The sequence below is a fragment of the Glycine max genome, chromosome 10 (assembly GCF_000004515.6).
Source record: "Glycine max cultivar Williams 82 chromosome 10, Glycine_max_v4.0, whole genome shotgun sequence".
NCBI classification, from domain to species: domain Eukaryota; kingdom Viridiplantae; phylum Streptophyta; class Magnoliopsida; order Fabales; family Fabaceae; genus Glycine; species Glycine max.
In genome coordinates, this window is record NC_038246.2 from 47,316,232 (window position 1) to 47,339,069 (window position 22,838).

A 22,838-nucleotide genomic window follows, 5' to 3' on the forward strand; every position below is an offset into this window, starting at 1 on the left:
TATTATATATTTTAATTTAGTTTAAGTTATATCTCGTGAATCACTAAGTTATAGATAAAAAAATTCCTCTTTTATCCTTACTCTCATGTTATGCACATTACAAAAAAAATCGTGGGTTATTAGCAAAGAAAAATAGCAGGGGAACATATTTTTTTACTAATGTCTCGCTAATTAGTAAGGAAATAACAACTAAATTATGTTCCCTCGCAAAAGCAGTCAATTGTTTAATGAGGGAGTTATTCCCTTACAAATATCTCGTAAATCTCTTGCAAAACTTTTGTGCGGTATAGAAAAATGAAATTTTAATCCAGCAAGAGAATTCATAACTTCATCACAATTTAGCGAGGAGATAAGTCCCACACAAATTCTCCATGAAGTTTAGAAAAATGGAATTTTAAGGTAAAGGGAGATGTTACGGCCCAATTCCTATTGGCAGTCCAAAAGAAATGTTATTAGTTTCTTTTATTAAAAATAGGAAATAGGTTATAGAATGGGTTTTTTTTAGGAATTGTTAGGAATCTGGTTTGGCCTTTCGGCTTGTTGTTAGGTGTGTATGTAGCAGCTAGGTGTGGGTAATCTGTGGTTTATATAAACCTATTGTATTGCTTTGAGGAGTAGAGAAGAATGAATTCAGAATTTAGTTTCTATTTCCTTCCCTCCTTCAAATTTCTAGAGTTCTCCCTTACTCGATAAGAGCCATGTATCAGGCGAGTTATTCTCCCACAAATATATAGCAAATTAGCAAGAGAATAATTTTCTCACAAATTTCTATGAAATTTAAAAGAAAAAAAAGTGAATGTAATATTCCTTCAAAAGTTATCACTAAAAATGTAATTAATCTAAAATAATATTACCTTTGTTTCTATAAGATTCAACTTTTTAAACTTGTTCATTCATTTATACAAGACTCAACCTATATTGTTTCATGCATTAATTATTTTAAAGACTAAAAATATCCCTAATTAAATAAGAGATGTTATATTAATGGAAAATGCGTATTTGCACAAATGCTTTTTGTAAAGATGCATGAATTCTTTGTTTTGCACCAAAGCAAGTTTTATAGTTTTTTTAATTTTTAATTTAAATTATATTAAAAAAGATATTGGTCTACGTTATGAATTCGTGTATTCCATACTGTGTTTTGTTCGTAACAGATAACATTGCTTTATATTAATATGCATTTAGAAAAGAGAGAAACATTAATGATAATGATATTTTTGAAAAAATATATAAATTTAAAACAAATTTATTTTTATCAACTACATTAACTACTTTTTTTTTAATTTTGATAAATCAGTTAATTGAATCTTATAAATAAGAATAAAGATAGTACTTGATAGCATAATTTTACAAATCAACTAAATATATGACATAGCTTAAAATGTACTATAACTTAGATGAATATGTAGTTATAATATTATGGCTATCTTTCAAAGGGTCACCTACACAGAAACACAGGCGTGGGTAAAAGGCTTAAAGGGTCATCTACACAAAAACCATAACATAAAAAGCTGGGACCCTTTATTTAAAGGCACCATTATTTTCATTTGTTCAAACCTTACTTTAGCAACACAAAGTCTCAGTCCCACGTACTACGATTAGGCGGAACCAGATCTTACGCGGCGGCATCAACAGCATGGTTGCCAACATCCTTTTCCACAAAATCCTTGACATATTGTTGTCTGCACATAGAAATCATATTATGAGGATTGAAAGAAAAGCCTCTGAGTCTCTGATTGAGAGACTGTCTAAGACAATAGAATTTATTAACTCACACCTTGCAGGGAGATGGTCATTTGGACGATTGTGTGGAGTCCAAACTGGCTCACCAACAAAAAAACGCAAAGCCTGCACATCATAATCGTGTAAGCGTTTACAATGTAGACTAAACTAATAAAAGAATTAATATAAAAAAAAGGATGAAAATGCATCAATAAAATAAGATTGCAAGATGTCATATCTCAAGTTCACCATATTCATCAATCCTAGATAGCAACACAGAGCAACCCACTCCAAAACCACTATAGCCAGTATAATGAAAATTATAAATACAAGATAACAATTTATCCAAAAAATATATATCCGTGATTAATAACAAAAAAGTCATAGTCTAATTAACACACATTCACCATTAAATTAAGCTATACTTAAAAATAAGAGCATAAAAATGAAGGCTAGGAGATAAATAATAAGATGGGATTTATAGTGAGTTGTGACAGAAAAATTAGTTGAATGTAAGGGTGCAAGTGCAACAATAAGGTTGCTACCTTATGACCCAGAGGGCATGGGCTCAACCTCTCCACTTGCCTTGGGTAAAGGCATGAACATATACCCTCTCCAAACCCTACACAAGATTGGAACCTTTTGCTCACACTAATGAACTATGAAGTGCGATAGTAGAGCAATGCCCTGTTATCTCTACTATTTTTTAAACTACAAAAGATGTTGGAGGTGGATTTGGCTGGAATATGAGTTGGATATATCAAGGTTTGGCCACAAAATGGAGGGTTGAGCGTGAACGGAAACAGCAGTGCTATCTGCCACTATTTGGCTGCTATCACGCAATGTGATATGCTAAACTACGAATTCATGGTAGCAGCCACACAAGTTCCACCTTCATTTTAACATATCTACGAGAATACAACTAACCAAATTTTTGCAATCATGTGCTTTTCTTTAAAAAATATACAAAAACAAGACTCACAAAAGGCATTGAAAAAAAGGGCACGGGACAAAGTCAATAATGTAATAAGTATTCCGAGAACCAACTTCAAAACATCAAGTTCCCAAACAATGGGCCAGAGGAATAGAAGTACAAGGATATAATGTTTTTCTATTAGCAACAGACAAAAGTAGCAGTGCAGGTACTACTTGTAAATATGCAACCAATACCTTAATGTAGTTGCTCTCATCTAGTGTAAAGCGATGATAAATTCCAGCAGGTAAGATGATCATTCCTCCTTTCTTGACCCACACTCGAATCCAAGCATCATTGCAATCCCTAACATCAAAATACCCTAAAGACAAACAGGATATATTTAGCAACTTAACATGGTAGGCAAGGTGGCAAGAAAATCAAAGTAAAGCAGAAAATTAGTTTGTACCACTTCCAGCAGCACAAAAGCGGATCTCCTCATCAGTGTGAAGATGTTCTTCAAAGAAGCTTTTGATTTTCTGCTCATAATTTGGCAACTTTTCTGGGCAGACCTCACAAACATCCTGAAGAAAAAGGTGACTCAGGTTAAATTATTAAAAAACATAAACATAGCCAGAATGCCAAGATGCATAAATAGTGCACAATGTTAGACATAATAATTAAAATTATAGTCTACATATATTCATTAATATTGAGCAAAAGGAAAGTTAATTCTAAACCATTATAATGAAACATTAGTATTACAAACCATGTAGGTGTAGCCACGCTCTTCACGAATCTTTTTCAGCTCTGGATCATTTTCATGGTTATCAGCATCTAATTTCCAGCTAAGGACTCCAAGTTCTACAATTTAACACCAGCCAAAGATCAGATGTTAGTGTAAAGCCCTTAATCTGCACATAAATACAACTGATAGATGCAGCAAGAAGCTTACCAGCAAGTTGGTCCAACGAGACAAACTCCTTGGGTTCTTTGTGGTGGGGGAGTCTTTGATCTTCATCACTATCATCCATGTACCATGCTTGAAGGACTTCCTCTCGTGGATCCTATGAAAAAATGACGTTTGATTAAAAAAAAAATAAGATCCTCTTATTTCTTGGGATTTCTTAATGAAGAATTCATATAACCTCTAAACAACTGAAAAAGTAGCAGCACCAGTACACATCTAACTGATTTGACATAGTTTGAGCACATGATCAAATATATACTAGTAATTGGAAAGCAAATAATCTGTTTCAAATAGATAACTGGCTTGAGAAATATCACCAGACCAATGCTATAATACCGTATGAGACAAAAAGTAAAATCTCCAGGAGTAGGAACAATGATAGTCAGCATAGAGATACATGGCGTTATATTTTTCAAACAATTAAGGAGAGTTAGCGTAGGAGTAGATTTAAAAAGGAGTGGTATCTGAGAGAAATTTGACGAAACTTCATGATGTGTCAGTATAATTAACTCGTTACTTCAAGGATTCCATCTCAAAACTCCTAGGAATTTTACGGGTAACATGGAGCCTGTTCTTTCCACAAATTTCTTGGTAACAAATCACGAAACTATCAAGAATTCCACATAAAAACATAAAAATACCCACAAACAGAAACAAATAGCCAAGTTGAATTCAAATAACAGGCTACGATCATTAACATAATTATTCAGGATGAAATCTACAATAAATTATCGAAGCGGAGCTAAGAGAAGAAATAATATCTTTAAGGTAAAAGGTAGAATTTGCTGATTAACAAAGGAAAAGAGAGAAAAAGTTTGTCACAGGAAACAAACAAGAGAGTTGGATTAATAATACCTTGTCGGAAGAAACCATCGTAACAAGTTTTTTTGCTCCGGTTTGAACCTGTCTTCTGATCGGATTTTTGCAACCCTGTGCTTAGTGCCTACGCGATTTATAAACCCCTCAATTGCACCCCAATATTTTCTTTTTTTACCAAAATAGCCTTTTTCGCCGTTGGACAATTTTGCTTTTGTTTCTTACTTTAATAATGTGAAGATAAGATTTTATTATTTTGGCTATAATTTTTATTTTATTATCAATTTTCTCAATCCCGTCTTTTTCAAAAAAATTATTTTTCAAAATGGAGTCCATATATTTAATAGGTGCAGCTCATTCAATATCACATGTTTAGTTTGTGAAAAAAAAATCTAGATTTGATTATTTTAAGTGTGGTTAAACTCTAAAATATGTCCTTACGGTGTGTTTGTTAGTAAAAAAAAATTGGAATCAATATTATCTGTATGCGTCCTAGGAAAAAAAATAATAACAAAAAAAACCCGGCAGCGTCAATTGAGGACTCATATTTGCACTGTTTCGGTGTGCAAAAAAAAAAAACCATAGTAAAATGAAATTGTGAGGCTGAAAGCCTGAAATAATGGAAACTGGAGTTGGATTCCTGTAGACATGTAGTTTATTTTTTACTTATCATATGATTTATCTATTTACTTTTTTTTTAAAGAGAAATCACATCAAATCAGTATGATTATGATAACAGTACATAATGATACAATCATTTTGGTTAAAAAATAATAATTTTTTTTATCATTCTGTTTTACATGTTAAATTATTTACATATTTATAAAATTTAATTAACAACAAATCACATCATATATTCATTTATCGAAAAAAATTCACCTCATATATTATATATTTACAAACCATTTCTTACCTGCCAATACGACACTTACAAACGCTAAGGTTAACATACTAATTTTAATTTTAAAACAAAATATTTTGTAAGACTAAGATTTTCTACAGTCAAAATTGTAAATGCAGAGGATTCTCTCCAGAGTCCATATCCAAATTGAAAGGTCAACTAAATAGAAAAAGTCTTCAAAAATTCCTTTCACCCACACATGTTACTTGCCTTATGGTAGCGTCTACGAATGTAGTTTGATAGTAATTTATTTGTAACGTTTGGTTCGGAGGAGAACGGAGAAAGGTAAAAGGGAGGATTTTCTAAATTTTCTTGATTCAAATTTTAGGAGTGAAAAAAAATTAAGAAAACCAAAATCTTTTATTATCCAATTTTTGCTCTCTTTCAACATTAGCAAAATTTGAAGAGGAAGATAGTAGATTTAAAATATTTTAAGTATTGCTTCTAAAAAAATATTTGAAGTATATTGACTAAAATAATCTTATATTTTAAAATTCAAAATTATAAAAGTATAAAGATAAACTAATTCTTAAAAAAAAACCCTTTCTCTCATGAAATTAAAAAAAAAATACTTCCTCTCTTTCGTCAAAATCTCTACATTTTTCTTCTCCTTTCCTCCCCTCCCCTCGTTTGAAACAAGGAGTCCATTAAGATATGTTTGATTTGGGAAAATACATAAATAAATAAAATAATTTTTTAAGTTGTTTAATAGTAAAATAAATAAATCAATAATTTAAAATAGCCTTTCCTCTTATTTAATTAGATAGAAAGTAAAAGAAAAAAAACAAATAAAAAATCACATAAACGTCTCTAGTTGAAAAGAGTCATACAAAAAAATGTTAATTTAATCTAAAATGAAGAATAAGAAAAGATTTTTTTTTGTTTTTTCTCTCTTTATTTTCTCTTTAATCAAATAATAGAAAATTTTCAAATTTCAAGAGTTTTCTTCCTGTCTGATTTATTGCTCTCCATCCAAAACATAAGGGAAATGGCAATTTAATTTTACAGAACTAAATTCATCTGCATGTAATATAATAACAGTAATGTACAGATAAACCTCTTAACACACTGCATGGAAAATGACAGAAACATACCATGAAAGATAAAATGAATGCAACTTATATACATGAGTTAAAATGAATGATTTTAAAAAAAAAAACACATTTTTTGCTACAAAATTGTCATATTTATACACTGATAAAAAATATATAACAATTTATACAGCATTTGTTGTCTTTATCTTTCTCTAACACATTATTTATTACATCTCATACTTTTCTCTTTTTCTCTCTTAGTTATAAAATTTGTAGTGCAAATAACATTATTCGTACTTGAATAAATCACCTTGGATAGTACTACCTTTTAGGAATGTAAATTTTTTTGGATCAGAATGGATTGCCACTAAGGCTATGCATATTCCAAGGCTCTAGTTTCTAATGCTATTGATATTTCCTGCCAAAGATGAAGAGCATGACTATGTCAGAAGAAATACTGCTTAAATAGTAAGCAAAAAGATTTGATTGGAACCAGACAACAATAAAAAATACTCCTGACACGTAAAATATACTAAACATCTGCTTGTACACTATCTACGTTGATGCAATAAAAGAGTGTTCTCCTAAAGAGTCATCATCCCTCCTTTAAGTTGATACTGTTGTTCTAATGATTTATTTGTTACTCGATATATCCATTTGGTTTTCGGTTTCAGAGAGTGCCAAGTGCTGTTTCTAAATGCCGGGCATCCAGCAAACATGTAAAGAATGCAGATTGCCATAAAATGAGAGAAATTGGAAGATTCGTACTAATCTATTCCACCATTATTTGATATCTCCACAACTTTTTCTCTTCATTTTTTCTCTGCTGTAAATAGGTTCATGTCTTACTCGACCCTAGATATTATAGATTAATATATTATACAAACCAGCATCTCTAGTGTTGGTGATTCTATACCCAAATGTGGATCCCCTCTTCTTAACTTCAGGAGCCCAGAATAAGAGCAACACACACATACACACATTTATTGAAGTTAACTGACTTTTAAAATATTATGTGAGTGAATCTTCTACATCTATCAACATCTATCATTAGTTAAAAAAAAGAAACCTATTTAGCGTTATTTGTAACTTGCCTGTGGCTTTGCAGTGCTTGAGAATAAGCAGCTTGATGTGATTGCCTGCCCATGATCTAAAAGCCATCCCACTTCACTTAGAGTTTCACCTTCCTTGCTTTTTTTAAGAGAACACCACAGCTGCTTAGGAAGCAATATATTGTTATCTCCATCTCTGACAGAGTTCTGTACTTTGTCATCAAAAAGCTCTTGAAATATCTCCTGGAATTAAATAGAAAAGGACGTGCCAATGAAGCCAATTAAACAAGAAAAATCCAGATATATAAACAGAAGGGCAAGAGAGATCCATACACTCACAGTGTTTGGAGTGCCGAAAGTGGCGACAGCTTTAGATCCCTTCCAGATACCAGTAACATCTGAAGCATTCATGGGTGCAGTAGAAGCAAATGCCGAATCACGGATAGCACAACCTCCTAGTTGATCACCATTTCTGAATGGCCCATACCACTGCTCACGATACACTTTAATACCCTTTAGCACAATCTCTGTGTTATTTAATACATCAATAAGCTGAATAATCCTAACCCGAGATTCACAATCTTGAGGATTGATCAAGCAGTACTCCAACTCTAATAAGTTATCCTTCTTTTGCCAGATAGCAACATAAGAACCACTGGATTGGTAAGCAAAGGCAGTAAGTCCATTATTTTCCCCTCCCACTTTCCTCTCATCCACGTTGTACCGTGTAGCAGCATCAGCCTCACATCCTACAGTTGGAAGTAACTGAATGGATTTGTATTGAAGAACACGTTCCTCTGGTTCAGCGAGAGTGGGGCATTGAGTCTGCCAATCAAATACTTTAACCTCCCACTCCCGGTATGTTTCAGGCACTACCGACTCCGGCAGTTCAATTGCCTTCCCTTCATTACTGAAGTCTGCTCCAAATCCATCCCATTCACCAGATGCTCTTTTAGCAAATTGTGACCATGCTTCAATACTTTCATTCCGCACCTTGGGAATAGTTCTACTTCCATCCTGCATGGAATAGCCAAATTGGTATCCAAAGTACTAAATATTGCATGAATTCTAATTTCTAAACAAGACAAAGAAAGCATAAATTTGTGTAATCATGGGTTATGACCATTATCCAAAGGGAAAACTGTTAAAGCAACAGCACCAACAAGTTACACAGTAATAATCTTGTTTTTTATAAGAAAAACATAGAGTTAGCACCCATCTTGATCGTTAAAAGATATAGGCTACATCTACATGCCTACGGCACATAAGTCCTCAACTTATATCACATGTGTGCCTTCAAATCAAAGGTTATATACCATTAGTTTCACCCTTCAAAGATCAAGCTGGGCAAAAATCTGACATTAAAAAACCAAATTGATTTCATGTATATCTTCGGTGAACCAATTGGAAGACCATTGTAATGACACATGTATCTTTAGTTTAGAATACCAAAATGTACACTTTCTCAAAAAACTAATCACTTCCAGTAAAGACAACAAGAAATAGAAGGGTAATAAGGACCAAGGAACAAATTGCAAAAGTGCCCCTCTTCTTACTTGGTGTGAATCTGTTTCTCCGAGCACACCTATGAGGCTATCAGTTTCACCAGTGTCTTTCATCGCTTCCATTGCATCTTGATTGACTGCACACATTAAAGTTCTCCTGTTTTTAGATTCAAACACGCCAATTTACTATTCACAGCTTCAGAAATAGAGTATTTTATAAGTAGTATAACACAACTAAGGGGCATTTGGTAGTATGAGTTAAAATAGTTAGAGTCAAAATAGCAACTTATAATAAACTTTTAAATATATTGACATTTCCCACTTTCACTCCCATCAAGCATACCCAACCAAGTTGAAAAATAAATCGTAAACACAACACACACACACACAGATAGTAAATTCAATACAGCGATAAGTGTAAAATCCTACCTCCTCAAATTGAAGGAAAATGGTCCGAAAATCCCAATTTTCTTATTTTGTGGCCGTGGTGAGCCCTGAATTTAGAAAGATAGCAATTTTAAGCATAATCCGTAAAACCGTCGACATAGAAAGAGCAAAATAGCGAAAAAAGAAAACACCATAAAGCAGGGGCAAGGAGAGAATTACATGTAGATAGAAAGAAGGGGTGGAGAAACGATGTCGTTGAAGAAGGCATGAAGAAGGTGAAGTGGTGGCGGTCACAGAGAAAGCAGCCATTAGTGGAAGCAGAGCAAGTTTGTTAGTGGCGGTGAAGGGGCTTAGCCTTAGCCTATAACAGTAACCACCGTTCAACAAGATATGTGCCCACCACTTATGTTTAAAAAATTCAATAATATTACTATATAAAATTCTATAATATATTTTCTAGCATAAATAAAATGCCAATAAATAAGGTGCACTGCAAATTATTGACAAGGACCCGAATGGACGGAGACAAGAGATTGTCTTAATAGTGAATTGAAATGGAATATTCTTCTATAATTTGCAAAGAATAAAAATATAAATGTATCTTTTTTAATCATACGAATAAAAAAATACTATAATTCACGCACATTTTTCAATAATTTAAGCCAGATTCCTTAATAAAGTAGAAACATATCATGTTTAAGAGGAATAAAACTTGACAAAGAGGGCAACTTGTTTAAGCATTTTTTTTCACCAAACAATTACTTTTTTCTATATAAAAAATCACTTTTCTTTTATTTTATATGTGTTTGTTACAGTTTTTAAAATAATGAGAAGTTGAACAGAAATAAAAATTTATAATCAAAAACTACTTTTTTATGCAAATTAGAAGCTACTTGAAACTGTTTCTCAAGAAACCAATTATTTTTTTTAAATGGAATGTTTTTATTACAAATAACATGAATCAAGTTTTGTTTTAAAAAAAAATCATTAAATTATTTTATACTAGAATCACTAACTAATCTTCAACAAATTGATCCTGAATTTGGAGTTGAAAATGAGTAGAATTAAACTAAACTCAAATTTAATCTTAATTGATTTAAAAATAAATCTTTCAACTCGAAGTTTGATTTTTTCCAACTTAATCTTAAGTCTTAACATTTTTTGTTGTTCGAACTAGACTTGAATCAAGTTCAGAGACAATTTAATTTGGTTTATCAATTTAAATTGCATAAACCACATGTATATATAGAGAGAGAGATAATTCACAAACTAATGCTTTGTTTAAACTAGTTATATTTCAAGAATTTTTCTATCTATCTTATTATGGTAAATAAAAATTTTATAAGTTTTAATATTAGAATTGCAATGCCTCATTATAAACTATATGCATGAATTAATTTTGTGTATCATAATTTAAGATATTTGCTGAAAGTTATAGGATATACACATGAAGACTTTACATGGAATGCTTCATATAGACTTGAATTTTTTAAACGGGCTAAACCTATTTACACAAATCCTGTTTAACTTGGCCTATTTTCACCCTAAGTGAGAGGTAAAACATTTTTAGTTTAACTTTTCCTTTAAAAGGATAAAAATAAACTTTATAAAAAACAGACACTGCCTAAAGCAATTTCTCCTTATGTGTTTGGGTATTTACTCGGTTCATGAGTCTATCCCTAAACTGAACCCAGCACTGCTCTTACAAATCAACAAAAATCCGAATTCTACTAAAGTAAAACTTTTTTCATAAAAATTTAGTCAAAAAAGTTATCGTAGATTCAAATTTAATTGCGATTATCAAAAGTTAAAACCACAAACAGCTTTTGGCAAACTAATTAGGATTCTTCATTAAAAAAAATGAGACTTCGATAACCTTCGGCGAACAAAGAAATATTAGAATGTGTAGTTTTAATTTGTTATTTTTAGTTCTATTGTAGGTTTGAAACAGACCAGATACAAAATTGAACTCATATTCCATTCCATCTCACACATTCATCAATATTAGCTTAGAAAGCCGTGGACATTGAAGCAAACATGGAACACAACACGGGGGTGGAGGGACTTAGACGCGGGGTCTCATCAAAGCCTTCATGGTGGTGGAGGGATTTATCTATGCTTGGTTTTCCAGCAATATTCAGTGGAAGGTGATGAGTGCTTAAGGGATCTGTTCAAAGCCTACATCACGTGAATATATGCCAGTATCACTATCTCCTCAAAGGAAAAAACTTAATCTAAACAACTGAACACGGGCTAACAGAACATAATAGCAGCTTCACAGAGACAAAAGCTAGTAGTATGTAAACATATATCATAAGCTCTTAGGTCTGTTTCATCTCATGCTTGGTATGTTTCAGGTTCATAGACAAGTCTACTCATGGTAAAACTACACAAATATTATACCAACAATTACATCACAGACCTTAAGCTGTGATTAATATCTGAAACAAGATATACTAGTGTATTTCAGGGCCCTAATGAGCTGCAAGTGGCACTCCAAATTTCTCAGTTAGGCCCTTAATGTATTCCTTTCTAGCAGGATTGTCTTCCTGTGGTCTATTATATGCTGTCCACACTGGCTCGCCCTTAAACAGCCTCATTAACTGAACACAAACACACAACAAAACAATGATTAATCAACCTAGAAAAGCCTTGAATCTTGATATATTTAAACAATCTTAGACTGGCATCATTTTCTTCCTTCCACATCCCAAAAACGAAGCCCTAGCAAGAGAATATATGGTTGTGGTTACCATAAGACTTTCATACCTTCACATAGTTACTTGGGTCTAGGGTGAAGCGATGATAAATTCCTGCTGGTAAAATGATAAGATCACCAGCCTTGATCAAAATGCGAATCCAGCGATCATCCTTGTCCCGCACGTCAAAGTAGCCACTTCCTTCCAAACAATAACGAATCTCTTCATCCTGATGAATGTGCTCAGTGTAGAAGTTCTTCAACTTCTGTTCATAATTTTCCACCTTTTCTGGGCATAAATCAAGCAGGTCCTACAGTATAAGATGCAAACAAATCTTTATATCACCTACAATATTCATAACAATGGTTAGCAAACAACAGCAAACTTGAAAGATCACCTTGTTCTCCTTGATTATTGAAATGGACTCATCAACAGGCAAGAACATGTTTAGTCTTAGGCTCTTAGAAAATATGCTACTAAGTACTGAGAAATGGACACAGTCTCAAAGCAATATAGTGTAGCTGCTAAGCTCTGTATGTCCTATCCCAGGAGTCACACACACTTTTCTCCATAAAGTATAAAGATATTTTGCAAGCGTTATCCGGATTGGGCATAAAGCGTTGGCTTTTTAAAATTCTTTTTAACAAATTTTGCAGAATTTATTATCTTTTCAAGAATTCTGTTTTTGTTTCCTGAACTTCACTGATTACTGTAGCAACTCTGCTCTATGTATTCATAGCATGCTGGGAATTCTAAATACTATTCCTATCCTGGATTAATCAATGAAGACTGAAGAGGTAGCAACTGAAGCACTATCTAATTACAGAAAGCAAAATAAAATTAAAAGATAAATAGAATATTACCATGTAGTTGTATCCCCTATCTTGTCTAATCTTGGTCAACTCTTGATCGTTCTCATAGATAGTTGGATTGAGCTTCCAGTATAACACACCCAATTCTGCAAAATTCACCAGAAACGTCAGAATGAAGTAAAATTAGAGAGGGGGAGAGATGAGATGAGCTCACCTGCTAATTGGTCCAATGAAACTGATTCGTTGGGATTGCGACGGTGAGAAAGCCTTGGATCTTCATTGCTATCGTCCATCAACCATGCCTATCATGTCATGTCACGACTTTTTATTAATAACAATAAGTCCTAAACTTAGATTCAGATTACTTCATGGAGAAGAACTCACCTCAATCGCCATGAATGACACTCCTTTCTTACTCTGGCTCGTTCTCTCTATCTGAATTGCAATTGGTCAGAGTGACATTATATATTTATTATCCCAAGACATAAAAAAATTAATTAATTAAAAACCACATGACATTATTGTGGCGCATATATTTCTTCTTCTTTTTTTTACCATCTCTTCTTCCGTCGCGTGACCTGTGTACGTACGTGTGGCGGGTGTTTCCACCCAGAAAAAGAATATCGTTATCGTCGGGTTTTTTTTTTTTCAGATTGTTTGAGTGCTTGCGCCCAATTGTAAACTTTATCTAATTTTGTGGCAGATAAATGTTTAAAATTCCAGAATATCACTTTTTTACATCGCGTGACAAAATAAATTTAGACATTTATATAATTTCTCAAGTTTTTTCCTGTCACAAAAAATATATAATATTTTAAATTAAGATATAAATTAAACTCAAATTTTCCAGTCATTACAAAATTAATAAATACTTCACATCAATATAAAAGATTAAAAAAAACTGTCTGTGGCCAAAAAAAAAAAATGGCAGTATAGCGTGACAGATTTATCCTACAAAATATCAACGTTCAGTGAAATTACTAAAGTTGTTTGTCATGAAACAAAATCGAAATCAGCACCAATAGAGTAAACAAACATAAGATATAAGAAGAGTAAGAGAATAGTTTGGCTAGAGTGAACAAACATAAGATATAAGAAGAGTAAGAGAATAGTTTGGCTTGCACAAAAGCTATTAACATTTAACAAGAGGCAGCACGATGAATTTACATATCATATATTCCTGGGAAAATAGCTGCTCCTGGCTCTACATTTCAACTCATAAAACCTTAAAACTTCAGTAACAAGATATTCCCGAAGGATGAAATTAGATTACAAAATTGATCAGGTAGGCAGGACACTCCACTATCCTAAACAAAAGAAATTTGCCCAAACAGTTAAATATACTAAAATTGACCAGTCTAAGAGCAATCCAATTCTTGCAGTAGGCTGCTAGACGCTATGGTCTCTTCAGTTATAATACTTTCGTCATCTCTCTTCAATCATCTACGAGTCCCAACTCTGCATAATCTATCTAGTTTGAATTTTAGCATTCTTGAACATCTGCAAAGACACTGAGACAACATAAATCTATGACATAAAATATTGTTTAACAAATGGTAACCTAGTATCGAGGCTGACGGTTTATCATATCTTGGTTCACCATTTAGTTTTTAATCACCACCACAAATATTATACTTTGTAAACTAGTCGTAAAAGATTAACACCGGTTTATAAGGTTGTCTTGGAAGCATTGCACACAAAGAACCCCCACTGCTTGTCAGATGGTTTGCAAATCTCACTTCCCCAAATATCAAGACAGCAAGCAGGACAATCAGATTCAATTCAATTATTATATTTCTCTGATATAATCTTAAAAGCTTTAAGACTAATTATCACATTCTTGTAAGGAAAAAAAAGGTTTTGTTACTTAACGTTGAAGAAAGATTGCAACTAACCTTTGTCATTGAGATCAATGGGAAGGGCAACCTTTAGCTGATCTGAACCACTGGAAACTAGAGGCAGTCTAGGTTGTGGTGGAGAGCTAGTACTGCTACGGCTTGAATTCCCATTTGAGGAATGGACCTTCACTGGAAGGTTCAAATACATCTCGAAGTTAGATGAAGTTATCCCAGTCAATTTCTTGCCTTTCAATCTTCCCCTAACATACAGGGCAGATTAAGAGAATAATTCAGCAGACTATCACTAAACTACACACTTGTAACAAAATGGATGAAATTGATGTCTATAAACAAATGGCAGTTTAGTACTGCAAATACCTGTCCTTACGCTTTTCAAGATATCGTTGCAATGACACTTTTCGGTGTTCCTGACCCTCTACATCTTATGAAACAGATATATACATATATTATGAATACTTGTGTTCTAGGAATTTGATGTATGAAAACTTATTACAATGCTTTGAAGTTTAAACAATTCTCTGTAACTCATAAAGATACTTGCAATCTAAGATGAATATTATGCTGCCATGTGGGTGCATAAATATGACATTAAAGTTGTGATGATATAGTACATCAAACCCACAAGATTTTATCATATTTCATTGCTTTTAGATTCACAAAGAACAGGAAGTTCTGTTAACCAGGCATGTTTTTCCATGGACTACAATGATCAAACAAAGCCATTGTGTTTTATCCAAGAAAGAGACTTAAATCAAGTTGGCGAATTTTGTTTTTCTTGATTAAAAAAAATAATGACCTGGTATGCCTAGGAAAAAAAACAAAAAAGGGTCTCCAAAGACTTGCCAAATCAGTGAAAAGAAATGGGTAGGACATGTTGAAAGAGATTCAATAAGGGAAGTAGCATGGGTCCAAATTCAGCTCACTAGTTTATCAGAAATTTATTTTTCTACTTCGAGATTTTCTGTAAATTTTCCTCACAATAGAACAAGTTCTAGCAGACTGAAAATTCCAAACAGTTAATAATACTTACCAGCATCACGAGCTATGCTCCCTTTCTCCCTATATTGCAGAGGATACTCCACCATCTTATCTGTAAAAAACAATTCGGAACACCAATTATGAAGTTAGCAATATCACAAAAGTAAATATGTGGATCTTAACATCTTTAATTTCAAATTATGCAAGTTATCATGATTTAAGCAAGTCAAAGATGTTATGCTTGTCCATCTTCAAGACACACAGACTCAAAGGCTATAATTCAAAAAATCAGCATTCAGAGGGAATGTGGTCATTTTAATGACTGGACATCAAAATACTTTTCAACATGCACAGCAAAGGAACAACCAATAGCATGAAAAACTCAACGAACATGGCACATGAAATAGTAAAATAAAAAGCAACAATTAGCTTGAACCCTATTTCATGATTTTTTTCTGTAAGACATAGCAAGGCAACTTAGCACTGCATCCTCTTTTAAGAAATAAATTGAATCCGGCAGTTAAGCTAATAAAAAGGCTACAATCATTTTCTTCATCTGCTCATCAGATGAGATCATTCCTTGAAGAATTCCAGATTTTGATGCAATGGGCACTGAAGAAGACTCATTTCCTTGCACATCAAAGTACTTCATACTACTACTTCAGAGCAAAATCAAGCAATCTTTGAACCCACTTGCTACCTGCTTGAGCAACCTGAAGGATTGTAGTATCAACAGGAACGAGGACATCCTTATCCATCGGTAAGTGGCAAGGAGAAGTCCAAACAGCTGCATTTCCATTTAAAGGATCATCCTGAGTAAGCTGGACTGGACTCGTTGCAAGCTGCATGATTGCTCGTGCCTGCAAATCCAAATAAGGTTGCATTGGAAGGTGAAGTCTTATTGGATTATGGCCAGCTATTGATGCAAGAGGATAGATCATTACCAACCTTATCAGGCGAGACTCTGTCATAGACATTCACCTTACCACAATAGAAAATTGTCATTTGCCCAAATGATCCACTAGTTGCACACCCTCTATGACCACATTTGTAAGTAATGTTAAGAGTATGAATGGACAATACTACATAAAAGGAACACTGGCCTGCCACCAGTCATGTATATTTTATGCAAATGTATTGAATTTAAACTATCTGACATTTTAGGTTACCAAATCGCTCCATTCATACGGAAAGTAACTATATAATGAAAGTTTTGTACACTTACTATCCTGGACTCCTATTTTTGTAAAGAACTGCACAAGAGCCGATTTTAATTTAAACATGAATCTGGGAAGACACTTGAGTAAATCTATAACACTTAACGTTAAGGCAGAGGGGAAGGGGAAGTTAGTTAGGGACAGTTGGAATATTAGTTAGTTAGTTAGTTAGATAGATAGAGGGGGTTAGTAAATAATAAGATAAAAAAAAAAGGATACAAGGGAAGAGGCTTCCTTACGTTTTTGTTATCATTTGGAAAACTGAGCATTAGTTCTATTTTGAAAACAGAAACCCTTCGTCAAGGGGAAACCCTTGGAGGAGATTTAGTTTTCCTTTGTTCTGTTCATTTTAATCAAGAAATTAAATCTTTCTCTTCTTTTCTCTATTTTTTCATCCAGGTCCCTAATACCTAATTATAATACTCATGTCAGCTTTCTTTTCAGCTAGGTATGATTACCACTTGCTGCAGCTGAAAGCAAAATCTCCCAGGTATTCCATATCAACAAGACATATGACTTCCTAGCATATCCATGGCTGAAATCAAGGGTTATTGGTTATCCACAAATAAACAGGTTCATTTATTTGGATGCTACTAATAAGGAAACAAGACTTGACATAGATACCAACACAAACTTATGGATGGAAACTTCACTATTATTTATTTGTACTCCTTGAATCTTGAAATTCATGATGTTAAAACCTAAAAGAATCACTTCTACACCTAAAGAATTCCCCTTCCTCCTTTTGATATTTGCCACGTATTTAATCCGCATGAACCTTTCTCCACCTCAATCATGATATCTAAAGAGAAAATTTTAAATTAAAGTAGTATGACACAATCGTATAAGGTCAAACATGAATGGAAAACAAAAAACAACAATTAAATATTAATTAGTCAACAAAGTGCAAACACAATGCAACAAATATAGAATAACAACAATATTAAAGTTATGGGGATATCTAGATTTGGAAATAACAGATATTTGCTTCGCATGCTCTGACTGGTTGTTTGGAATTGGACAGAAATCCTTAGTGCTTCTAGAAGGTAGCACTTTCCAATCATTCTTCTCCCCACCCCGACCCAAAAAATAAAACCAACCCTGCTAAAAAAAACAAAGAACCCACCTAATACATCCCAGAAAAATCCAAACATCCAAATTAATGGCCATAAACCTTTTCCTAACCTCACAGTCAGAAAGATCCAACCCATGATCCCAGAAATACACCTAACATTTTCTTAAACTGCAGGAATATACAAACTGTTTCAAGGCCCTATTAGGATAAACTTCTTTATAGGTACTGATGATAGGCGAAAATAAGAAGATAAAATGAATTGAGCTTCTCCCATAAACTAAAACCAACCTATATACACTACAGTTTTAGGATAAGTTAAATTGTTAAAAGTGAAAGCTTATATAAAATTTAACATTAGCTTATAGTAGAAGTCCAACTCATTTTATTTTCTATTTTTTTTCACCTAAAGTGTTTATGGAGAAATGTATCCAAACATACCTAAGAGCTAAGACTAGTTCACTAACAGCTTTTCCTCCACTTTCCCCACCCATACACATTCAACGGATACCAAAAACCCACCGTCCGTATCATTTTCCACCTCACGAAAAAGAAAAAAATAATAATAAATAACACAACACAATGAGCCAATTTTCCAAGCTAATGCCAAAAGAAAATCCACTTAAAAAAGCAAACCTTAACGTTTCAAGTTTTAACCAACCTACACTCTTCACTGAACTCCAAAGCACACTTTACCAACCACACTATTTTCTTCCCACAAAGTACCGAAAGCAACATCAAAGATCCAACTAGCTTGGACGAGATTCCACACCCTAAAACCTTAAAAAAATTATTAAAAAATAACTATACCGGTCACACAAAAAGGCATTAAAAACCATCAAGAGAGAGAGAGAGAGAGAGAAAAACAAACTTGGGGCTAGCAACGTTGGTGTTGGTGTCATTAGTTTCCGTAGGCTTTTCCCCAGACGACGCAGATTTCTGAATGTCTTCAGCAGCATGAAAAGCGGGTTCTTCAGGTGGCGGAGCCTTGGGCGGAGGAGGAGGAGGTTCACTCAAATTCACCTACAAGCACACGAGGATATTTGAGGTTCCAGAAGCAAAGGCGAAAGAAAGAAGAAAGTAGTAAGTAACTCACTTGAGGTTGAGGTTGAGCATGGCTACGGTGGTGCATGGCGGGAGGAGGAGGAGGAGGAGTATCATCGTCGGAAGGTTCCAGCAGCGCTTTCAGGGAAATGACCTGTTGGATCGCCTGCGATTTGTTCCAGGAAGGCCTACGCATCCCTGTACGAACACGTGTCTTCGACATTTTAATTAATTAACTATTAATATCATTCTCGTTAAATTTAATTTTTAAAAAACCCGCATCCCGAGCGAGCGATTAATGTTTTAATAAATAATATGATAATGTATTTAGGGGAATGGAGGTTTTTCAGGTGCCGGAAATCATGGAGGAGAGAAGAGAGAGAAAGAGAAGGGACCTTTTTCTTTGAGGAATCTGCGACAGTCTTCGCGAGTGAGCTGAGAAATGTCATCCTCGGTAAGCTGGTTGAGGGGCTTGTCGAGGATGGATCGGAAGGTGGCGGTGGTGGCGCCGCCGTTCATGGCCTCCGATTCCGACACCCGCTCGTCGGTGGGACCATCAATTTTGTAGAGAGAGTGTTGTTGTTGGCAGCGTTTGGGTTGGGGGGGAAATGGGGGAAGGGTAGGGAGGGGGCGTTTTTAGGACTTGGGGTGAACCCTAAGCTGCCACGTATGTTTCTGTCTTAATTATTAGCAACTAATCTTCCTTCTCTTCTCACTATAACTATAAGCTTTATTTCTTCTTCTCTCCAAATACAAATAAATTCTCCTGTTATATAAATGCTATAGAATTTTACATCATTATACTAATATTATCGGTTAAGGTTTATTTAGTGTATTTATTTTATTTTGTTGGGGTTGGGGGGTTTCTTGGGTGAATAAATTGGCTTTGTCCACTTGCATTGCGTTGCGTTCCGCTCCGCTCAAACCTTGCTTTTGCTTTTTGCTACTTTGATTCACTTCACCATTGCTCTTTGCAACGGTATGGGCTTCCACTCCCCCCACACGCATGGCCCTCACAAGGTCACTCCCCGCATTGACTCTCATCATTTCAATTACTATTACCTTTCTGAAAAATTACTTTTCATAAAAATATTACTTTTCAAAATTTACTTCTTCATTTTTTTTTTTTTACTGAAACATTCACTTCTTCATAAAATACATAGTTCACCTATATTTAATATTATTTTTTTTATCAAAATTAATTTTATTTTGGATCCAAGGAATCAAGCTCCTTCTAGACCGATCAATCCAGCTCGACTTAAATCAATCTCAACCTAAAGGCTCGTGAGGGGTTAAAATCTACAATATATGATCCAATTGTAAGTAGATTAAATATGCTTAGAATGAGAAATTATACCCCCAATCAAGAGTAACAGCATAATAGGTAATATATTTTCAAATTAGGACTCGTCCTATGTACAATTGGGTCATTGCAAGTAATAATAAAAGCGTAATCGGTCACTTTAATATTTTAATTTGTTATCCGTTGTCATGTTAATTCTTAGATTGAGAAAAATTTGAAAAATATTTTAAAGGATTGTTGTAATGGTGTAAAGAGATATTTGTTTTATATGTTTGAGAATAATTTATTTAATGAATACATGTTTGATTTCCACCTTATGTTAAATTTTATGTAGTCACATATCATTAATAAAATTAGTCTTCCAATAAATTATGAAACACCCGTAATCTCTAATCTAAAAAAAATAAAAAAAAATAGTCTCTAAAATTATATTTTGGTTATCATGTTAGTTTGACTATTACTAGTTATCATTTGCTAAAGTTAGTATTTTGTCGATGTGGTGCATTATATGAAAGTAAAAAAAAAACTTTTGAAATATAAAATTTTACTAACAATTAATTTGAAATAAATAAAAAGCAATTTAAGGCATTATAAATCACTTTGTTTGTTAGAACATTCACAGCCTCGTCTATCACAAGCTTTTCTTACAATGAAATCCTACAAATATAAGCCAAATGGCGTATACTACAAGTTCAGGACCTCAAGTCTTTGTAATAGTTAGAATAAACCAAAAGGGTGAGTTTATTGACTTTCATATGTTAAAGAATGTGAATGACACAAAAATATAGTTGATAAAAAAATTGGAGGACAATTGTAACCTTTGATGCATAATAAAATTTAATGAATAAAAAATATAAAAATAGAAATTTATAATTGTTTATATATATATATATATATATATATATATATATATATATATATTATACATTTTCTTAAAATATCCTAGCAAAACAAGGTAGACATTTAACGCTCCCCAATGTTAAAATAGATGACAAAAAATAACTAGAGTCTTGACAGTTGAGAGTCAATAAGACAAAAATTGAAGATTAAATTTTACTACATTTTTTTATTTTTAGACATTAAAAGAACTCCATAGAAGCTTGTAAATCTTTTATGAGTATTTAGACTATCATCTGTTGTACATGAGTATTTACAAATATTATATAATTAGAAATCAAGTAGTTGAAGTTTGAAATATTAATTTTAGAAATGAAATAAATTATGTTAAGAGAAAATATTTATTTTATGTATGTCCACTTTCAATTAAGGCTATTTTACATTAATATTATCATGAATAAAAAAATATCATATAAAATGTCGTTAGCATTTATCTTATCACAAGAGGTAAAAAATGTTTTATTTTCACTCATTCATTAAATAATACTCACGAATTTTTTTTATTAAACACAATAAACTTTTGTTTTCATTCATTTTCCAAAAAAATGTCCAACCATTTCTTATATCAAATGCCAATTTATATTACTCGACTATTTTTTAAAATTTATGTATTTAAAACTAAGAATGTACAAGATAAAAAATGTAAATGTTATAAAATATCTTTATTGCAAATAGCAAGAGAACCATTTTACTGAATAAAAATAAATTAAATAAATAATTTGTCGATTAAAGAATAAATTATTAAAATGAAATATTGAAAGCAAAATACGTGCAGTAACGTCCTCTCTATACTTATCAACTGAATATAATGCATGAAAAAAATTAAATTTAAATTACCTTAAATTGAGTAAATTTAAGTGATACTAATCTAATTGGTAAAAAAAACAGTTTAAGTGATATTAACCGAAAGAACTAAAAAAATATAAGAAAATATGGAGAAAATACATAATAAATACATTAACAATGTAATTATTTGTTTTCACTATCTTCTGATTATAATCATATTAGATGATAAATCTTTATAATAACTATCTTAAAATTATAAAAAAAATAGTTATTTTATTTGATAATGTAAAAGTTTTACGCTCACGTTACATGCATGTATTTGTTTTTTTTTCTGAATTCCCGTTACATGCATATTAAACTCATGTGAATACTACCAGATATAAGAAAATTTTCCCAATTCTCTTAAAATATCTCAAGAAAAAAAAAATATTGAAATTTAACATGTAACTATGTAACTGGTAACATAACACATGCAAGGTCCAACTGTTTTTTCTTACTCTGTACTTCAATGCCCCATTTGATGCATTGGATCTCCTCGGGGCGAGGGAAGGTTTTCAGATGTACTGCTGGTTTCACTGTGCTGTGTTCAATGACAAGTCGTAATCTTCCTTCCTGAGTCTTATGAAGTTATGACTTCCTTATCATCTTTTATTTTTTTGGCAAACATATTCTTGCAGATTCTTGGTGTAAGATTCGTGTTTGGTTTACTTTATTGAATTTTTTTTTTATTTCTATTAACTTATTCATAAAATTAAAAAATATATACATATAGTCGTTTTTTTCCTCCTTCAAAAATAATGTATTTCCACATTTCTGTGAATTGGATTAGATAAGAGTGTTTGGGTGTTTACTTCAGTGTCATGTTGATCTT

General features: G+C 32.8%; 4 protein-coding genes across 15 annotated transcripts; all 4 read right to left on the reverse strand.

The window, feature by feature from the left end:
* Window positions 1-1,315: 1,315 nt before the first annotated feature.
* LOC100812492 (putative 1,2-dihydroxy-3-keto-5-methylthiopentene dioxygenase) lies at window positions 1,316-4,617 on the reverse strand. Of its 2 annotated transcripts, XR_001383296.2 has the most exons (8): window positions 4,461-4,617; window positions 3,591-3,702; window positions 3,405-3,499; window positions 3,105-3,219; window positions 2,893-3,017; window positions 1,778-1,848; window positions 1,563-1,682; window positions 1,346-1,442 (listed from the first exon to the last, which is right to left on the reverse strand). XR_001383296.2 is itself a non-coding variant. In NM_001360369.1 (7 exons), the coding sequence occupies exons 1-7, from the start codon at window positions 4,476-4,478 to the stop codon at window positions 1,616-1,618; spliced, it is 603 nt and encodes a 200-aa protein (NP_001347298.1). In that variant the 5' UTR covers window positions 4,479-4,536; the 3' UTR covers window positions 1,316-1,615. The 2 variants fall into 2 exon arrangements, 1 of the variants encoding a protein (NP_001347298.1); NM_001360369.1 differs by having other exon boundaries at window positions 1,316-1,682; window positions 4,461-4,536.
* Window positions 4,618-6,527: 1,910 nt separating this feature from the next.
* Window positions 6,528-9,730, reverse strand: LOC100813031 (uncharacterized). 3 transcript variants are annotated; one of them, XM_003536464.5, is made up of 6 exons: window positions 9,520-9,730; window positions 9,343-9,407; window positions 8,965-9,070; window positions 7,748-8,425; window positions 7,451-7,651; window positions 6,528-6,774 (listed from the first exon to the last, which is right to left on the reverse strand). In XM_003536464.5, the coding sequence occupies exons 1-6, from the start codon at window positions 9,607-9,609 to the stop codon at window positions 6,730-6,732; spliced, it is 1,185 nt and encodes a 394-aa protein (XP_003536512.1). In that variant the 5' UTR covers window positions 9,610-9,730; the 3' UTR covers window positions 6,528-6,729. The 3 variants fall into 3 exon arrangements, with proteins under 3 accessions (XP_003536512.1, XP_014618846.1, XP_006589580.1); XM_014763360.3 differs by having other exon boundaries at window positions 7,742-8,425; window positions 9,520-9,719; XM_006589517.4 differs by lacking the exon at window positions 9,520-9,730 and having other exon boundaries at window positions 7,742-8,425; window positions 8,965-9,050; window positions 9,343-9,410.
* A 1,527-nt stretch (window positions 9,731-11,257) lies between these two features.
* Window positions 11,258-13,466, reverse strand: LOC100500632 (1,2-dihydroxy-3-keto-5-methylthiopentene dioxygenase 4). Its single transcript, XM_006589518.4, has 6 exons — window positions 13,367-13,466; window positions 13,196-13,246; window positions 13,026-13,113; window positions 12,863-12,957; window positions 12,070-12,309; window positions 11,258-11,903 (listed from the first exon to the last, which is right to left on the reverse strand). The coding sequence occupies exons 1-6, from the start codon at window positions 13,367-13,369 to the stop codon at window positions 11,775-11,777; spliced, it is 606 nt and encodes a 201-aa protein (XP_006589581.1). The 5' UTR covers window positions 13,370-13,466; the 3' UTR covers window positions 11,258-11,774.
* Window positions 13,467-13,923: 457 nt separating this feature from the next.
* LOC100813937 (protein TIFY 4B) lies at window positions 13,924-19,746 on the reverse strand. 9 transcript variants are annotated; one of them, XM_041005935.1, is made up of 9 exons: window positions 19,377-19,746; window positions 19,034-19,179; window positions 18,809-18,960; window positions 16,597-16,684; window positions 16,349-16,508; window positions 15,701-15,760; window positions 15,028-15,085; window positions 14,707-14,909; window positions 13,924-14,311 (listed from the first exon to the last, which is right to left on the reverse strand). In XM_041005935.1, exons 1-9 carry the CDS (start codon window positions 19,498-19,500, stop codon window positions 14,295-14,297), a joined length of 1,008 nt encoding a protein of 335 aa, XP_040861869.1. In that variant the 5' UTR covers window positions 19,501-19,746; the 3' UTR covers window positions 13,924-14,294. The 9 variants fall into 9 exon arrangements, 6 of the variants coding, with proteins under 6 accessions (XP_040861869.1, XP_014618848.1, XP_006589582.1 ...); XM_014763362.2 differs by having other exon boundaries at window positions 13,924-14,322; XM_006589519.2 differs by having other exon boundaries at window positions 15,028-15,091.
* Window positions 19,747-22,838: the final 3,092 nt, after the last annotated feature.

Bases quoted from the DNA above. Each gene is read 5' to 3' on its own strand.
- LOC100500632 (XM_006589518.4), bottom strand. The intron at 13,114-13,195 runs GTGAGTTCTTCT...ATGACATGATAG, and splicing joins TGTCATTCATGGCGATTGAG to GCATGGTTGATGGACGATAG. The intron at 12,958-13,025 runs GTGAGCTCATCT...TGAATTTTGCAG, and splicing joins TTCATTGGACCAATTAGCAG to AATTGGGTGTGTTATACTGG.
- LOC100813937 (XM_014763361.2), bottom strand. From the start codon at position 19,500: ATGAACGGCGGCGCCACCACCGCCACCTTCCGATCCATCCTCGACAAG. The intron at 18,961-19,033 runs GTGAGTTACTTA...GTGTGCTTGTAG, and splicing joins ATGCTCAACCTCAACCTCAA to GTGAATTTGAGTGAACCTCC. The intron at 14,323-14,706 runs GTTAGTTGCAAT...ATGTTGTCTCAG, and splicing joins CATTGATCTCAATGACAAAG to TGTCTTTGCAGATGTTCAAG.
- LOC100812492 (NM_001360369.1), bottom strand. The intron at 3,018-3,104 runs GTACAAACTAAT...GTTTGTCTTTAG, and splicing joins CTTTTGTGCTGCTGGAAGTG to GGTATTTTGATGTTAGGGAT. The intron at 1,849-2,892 runs GTATTGGTTGCA...TATGATGTGCAG, and splicing joins ATGAGAGCAACTACATTAAG to GCTTTGCGTTTTTTTGTTGG.
- LOC100813031 (XM_014763360.3), bottom strand. From the start codon at position 9,609: ATGGCTGCTTTCTCTGTGACCGCCACCACTTCACCTTCTTCATGCCTT. The intron at 9,408-9,519 runs GTAATTCTCTCC...TTCTAAATTCAG, and splicing joins CCCCTTCTTTCTATCTACAT to GGCTCACCACGGCCACAAAA. The intron at 6,775-7,450 runs GCAAGTTACAAA...CATCTTTGGCAG, and splicing joins CAAGCACTGCAAAGCCACAG to GAAATATCAATAGCATTAGA.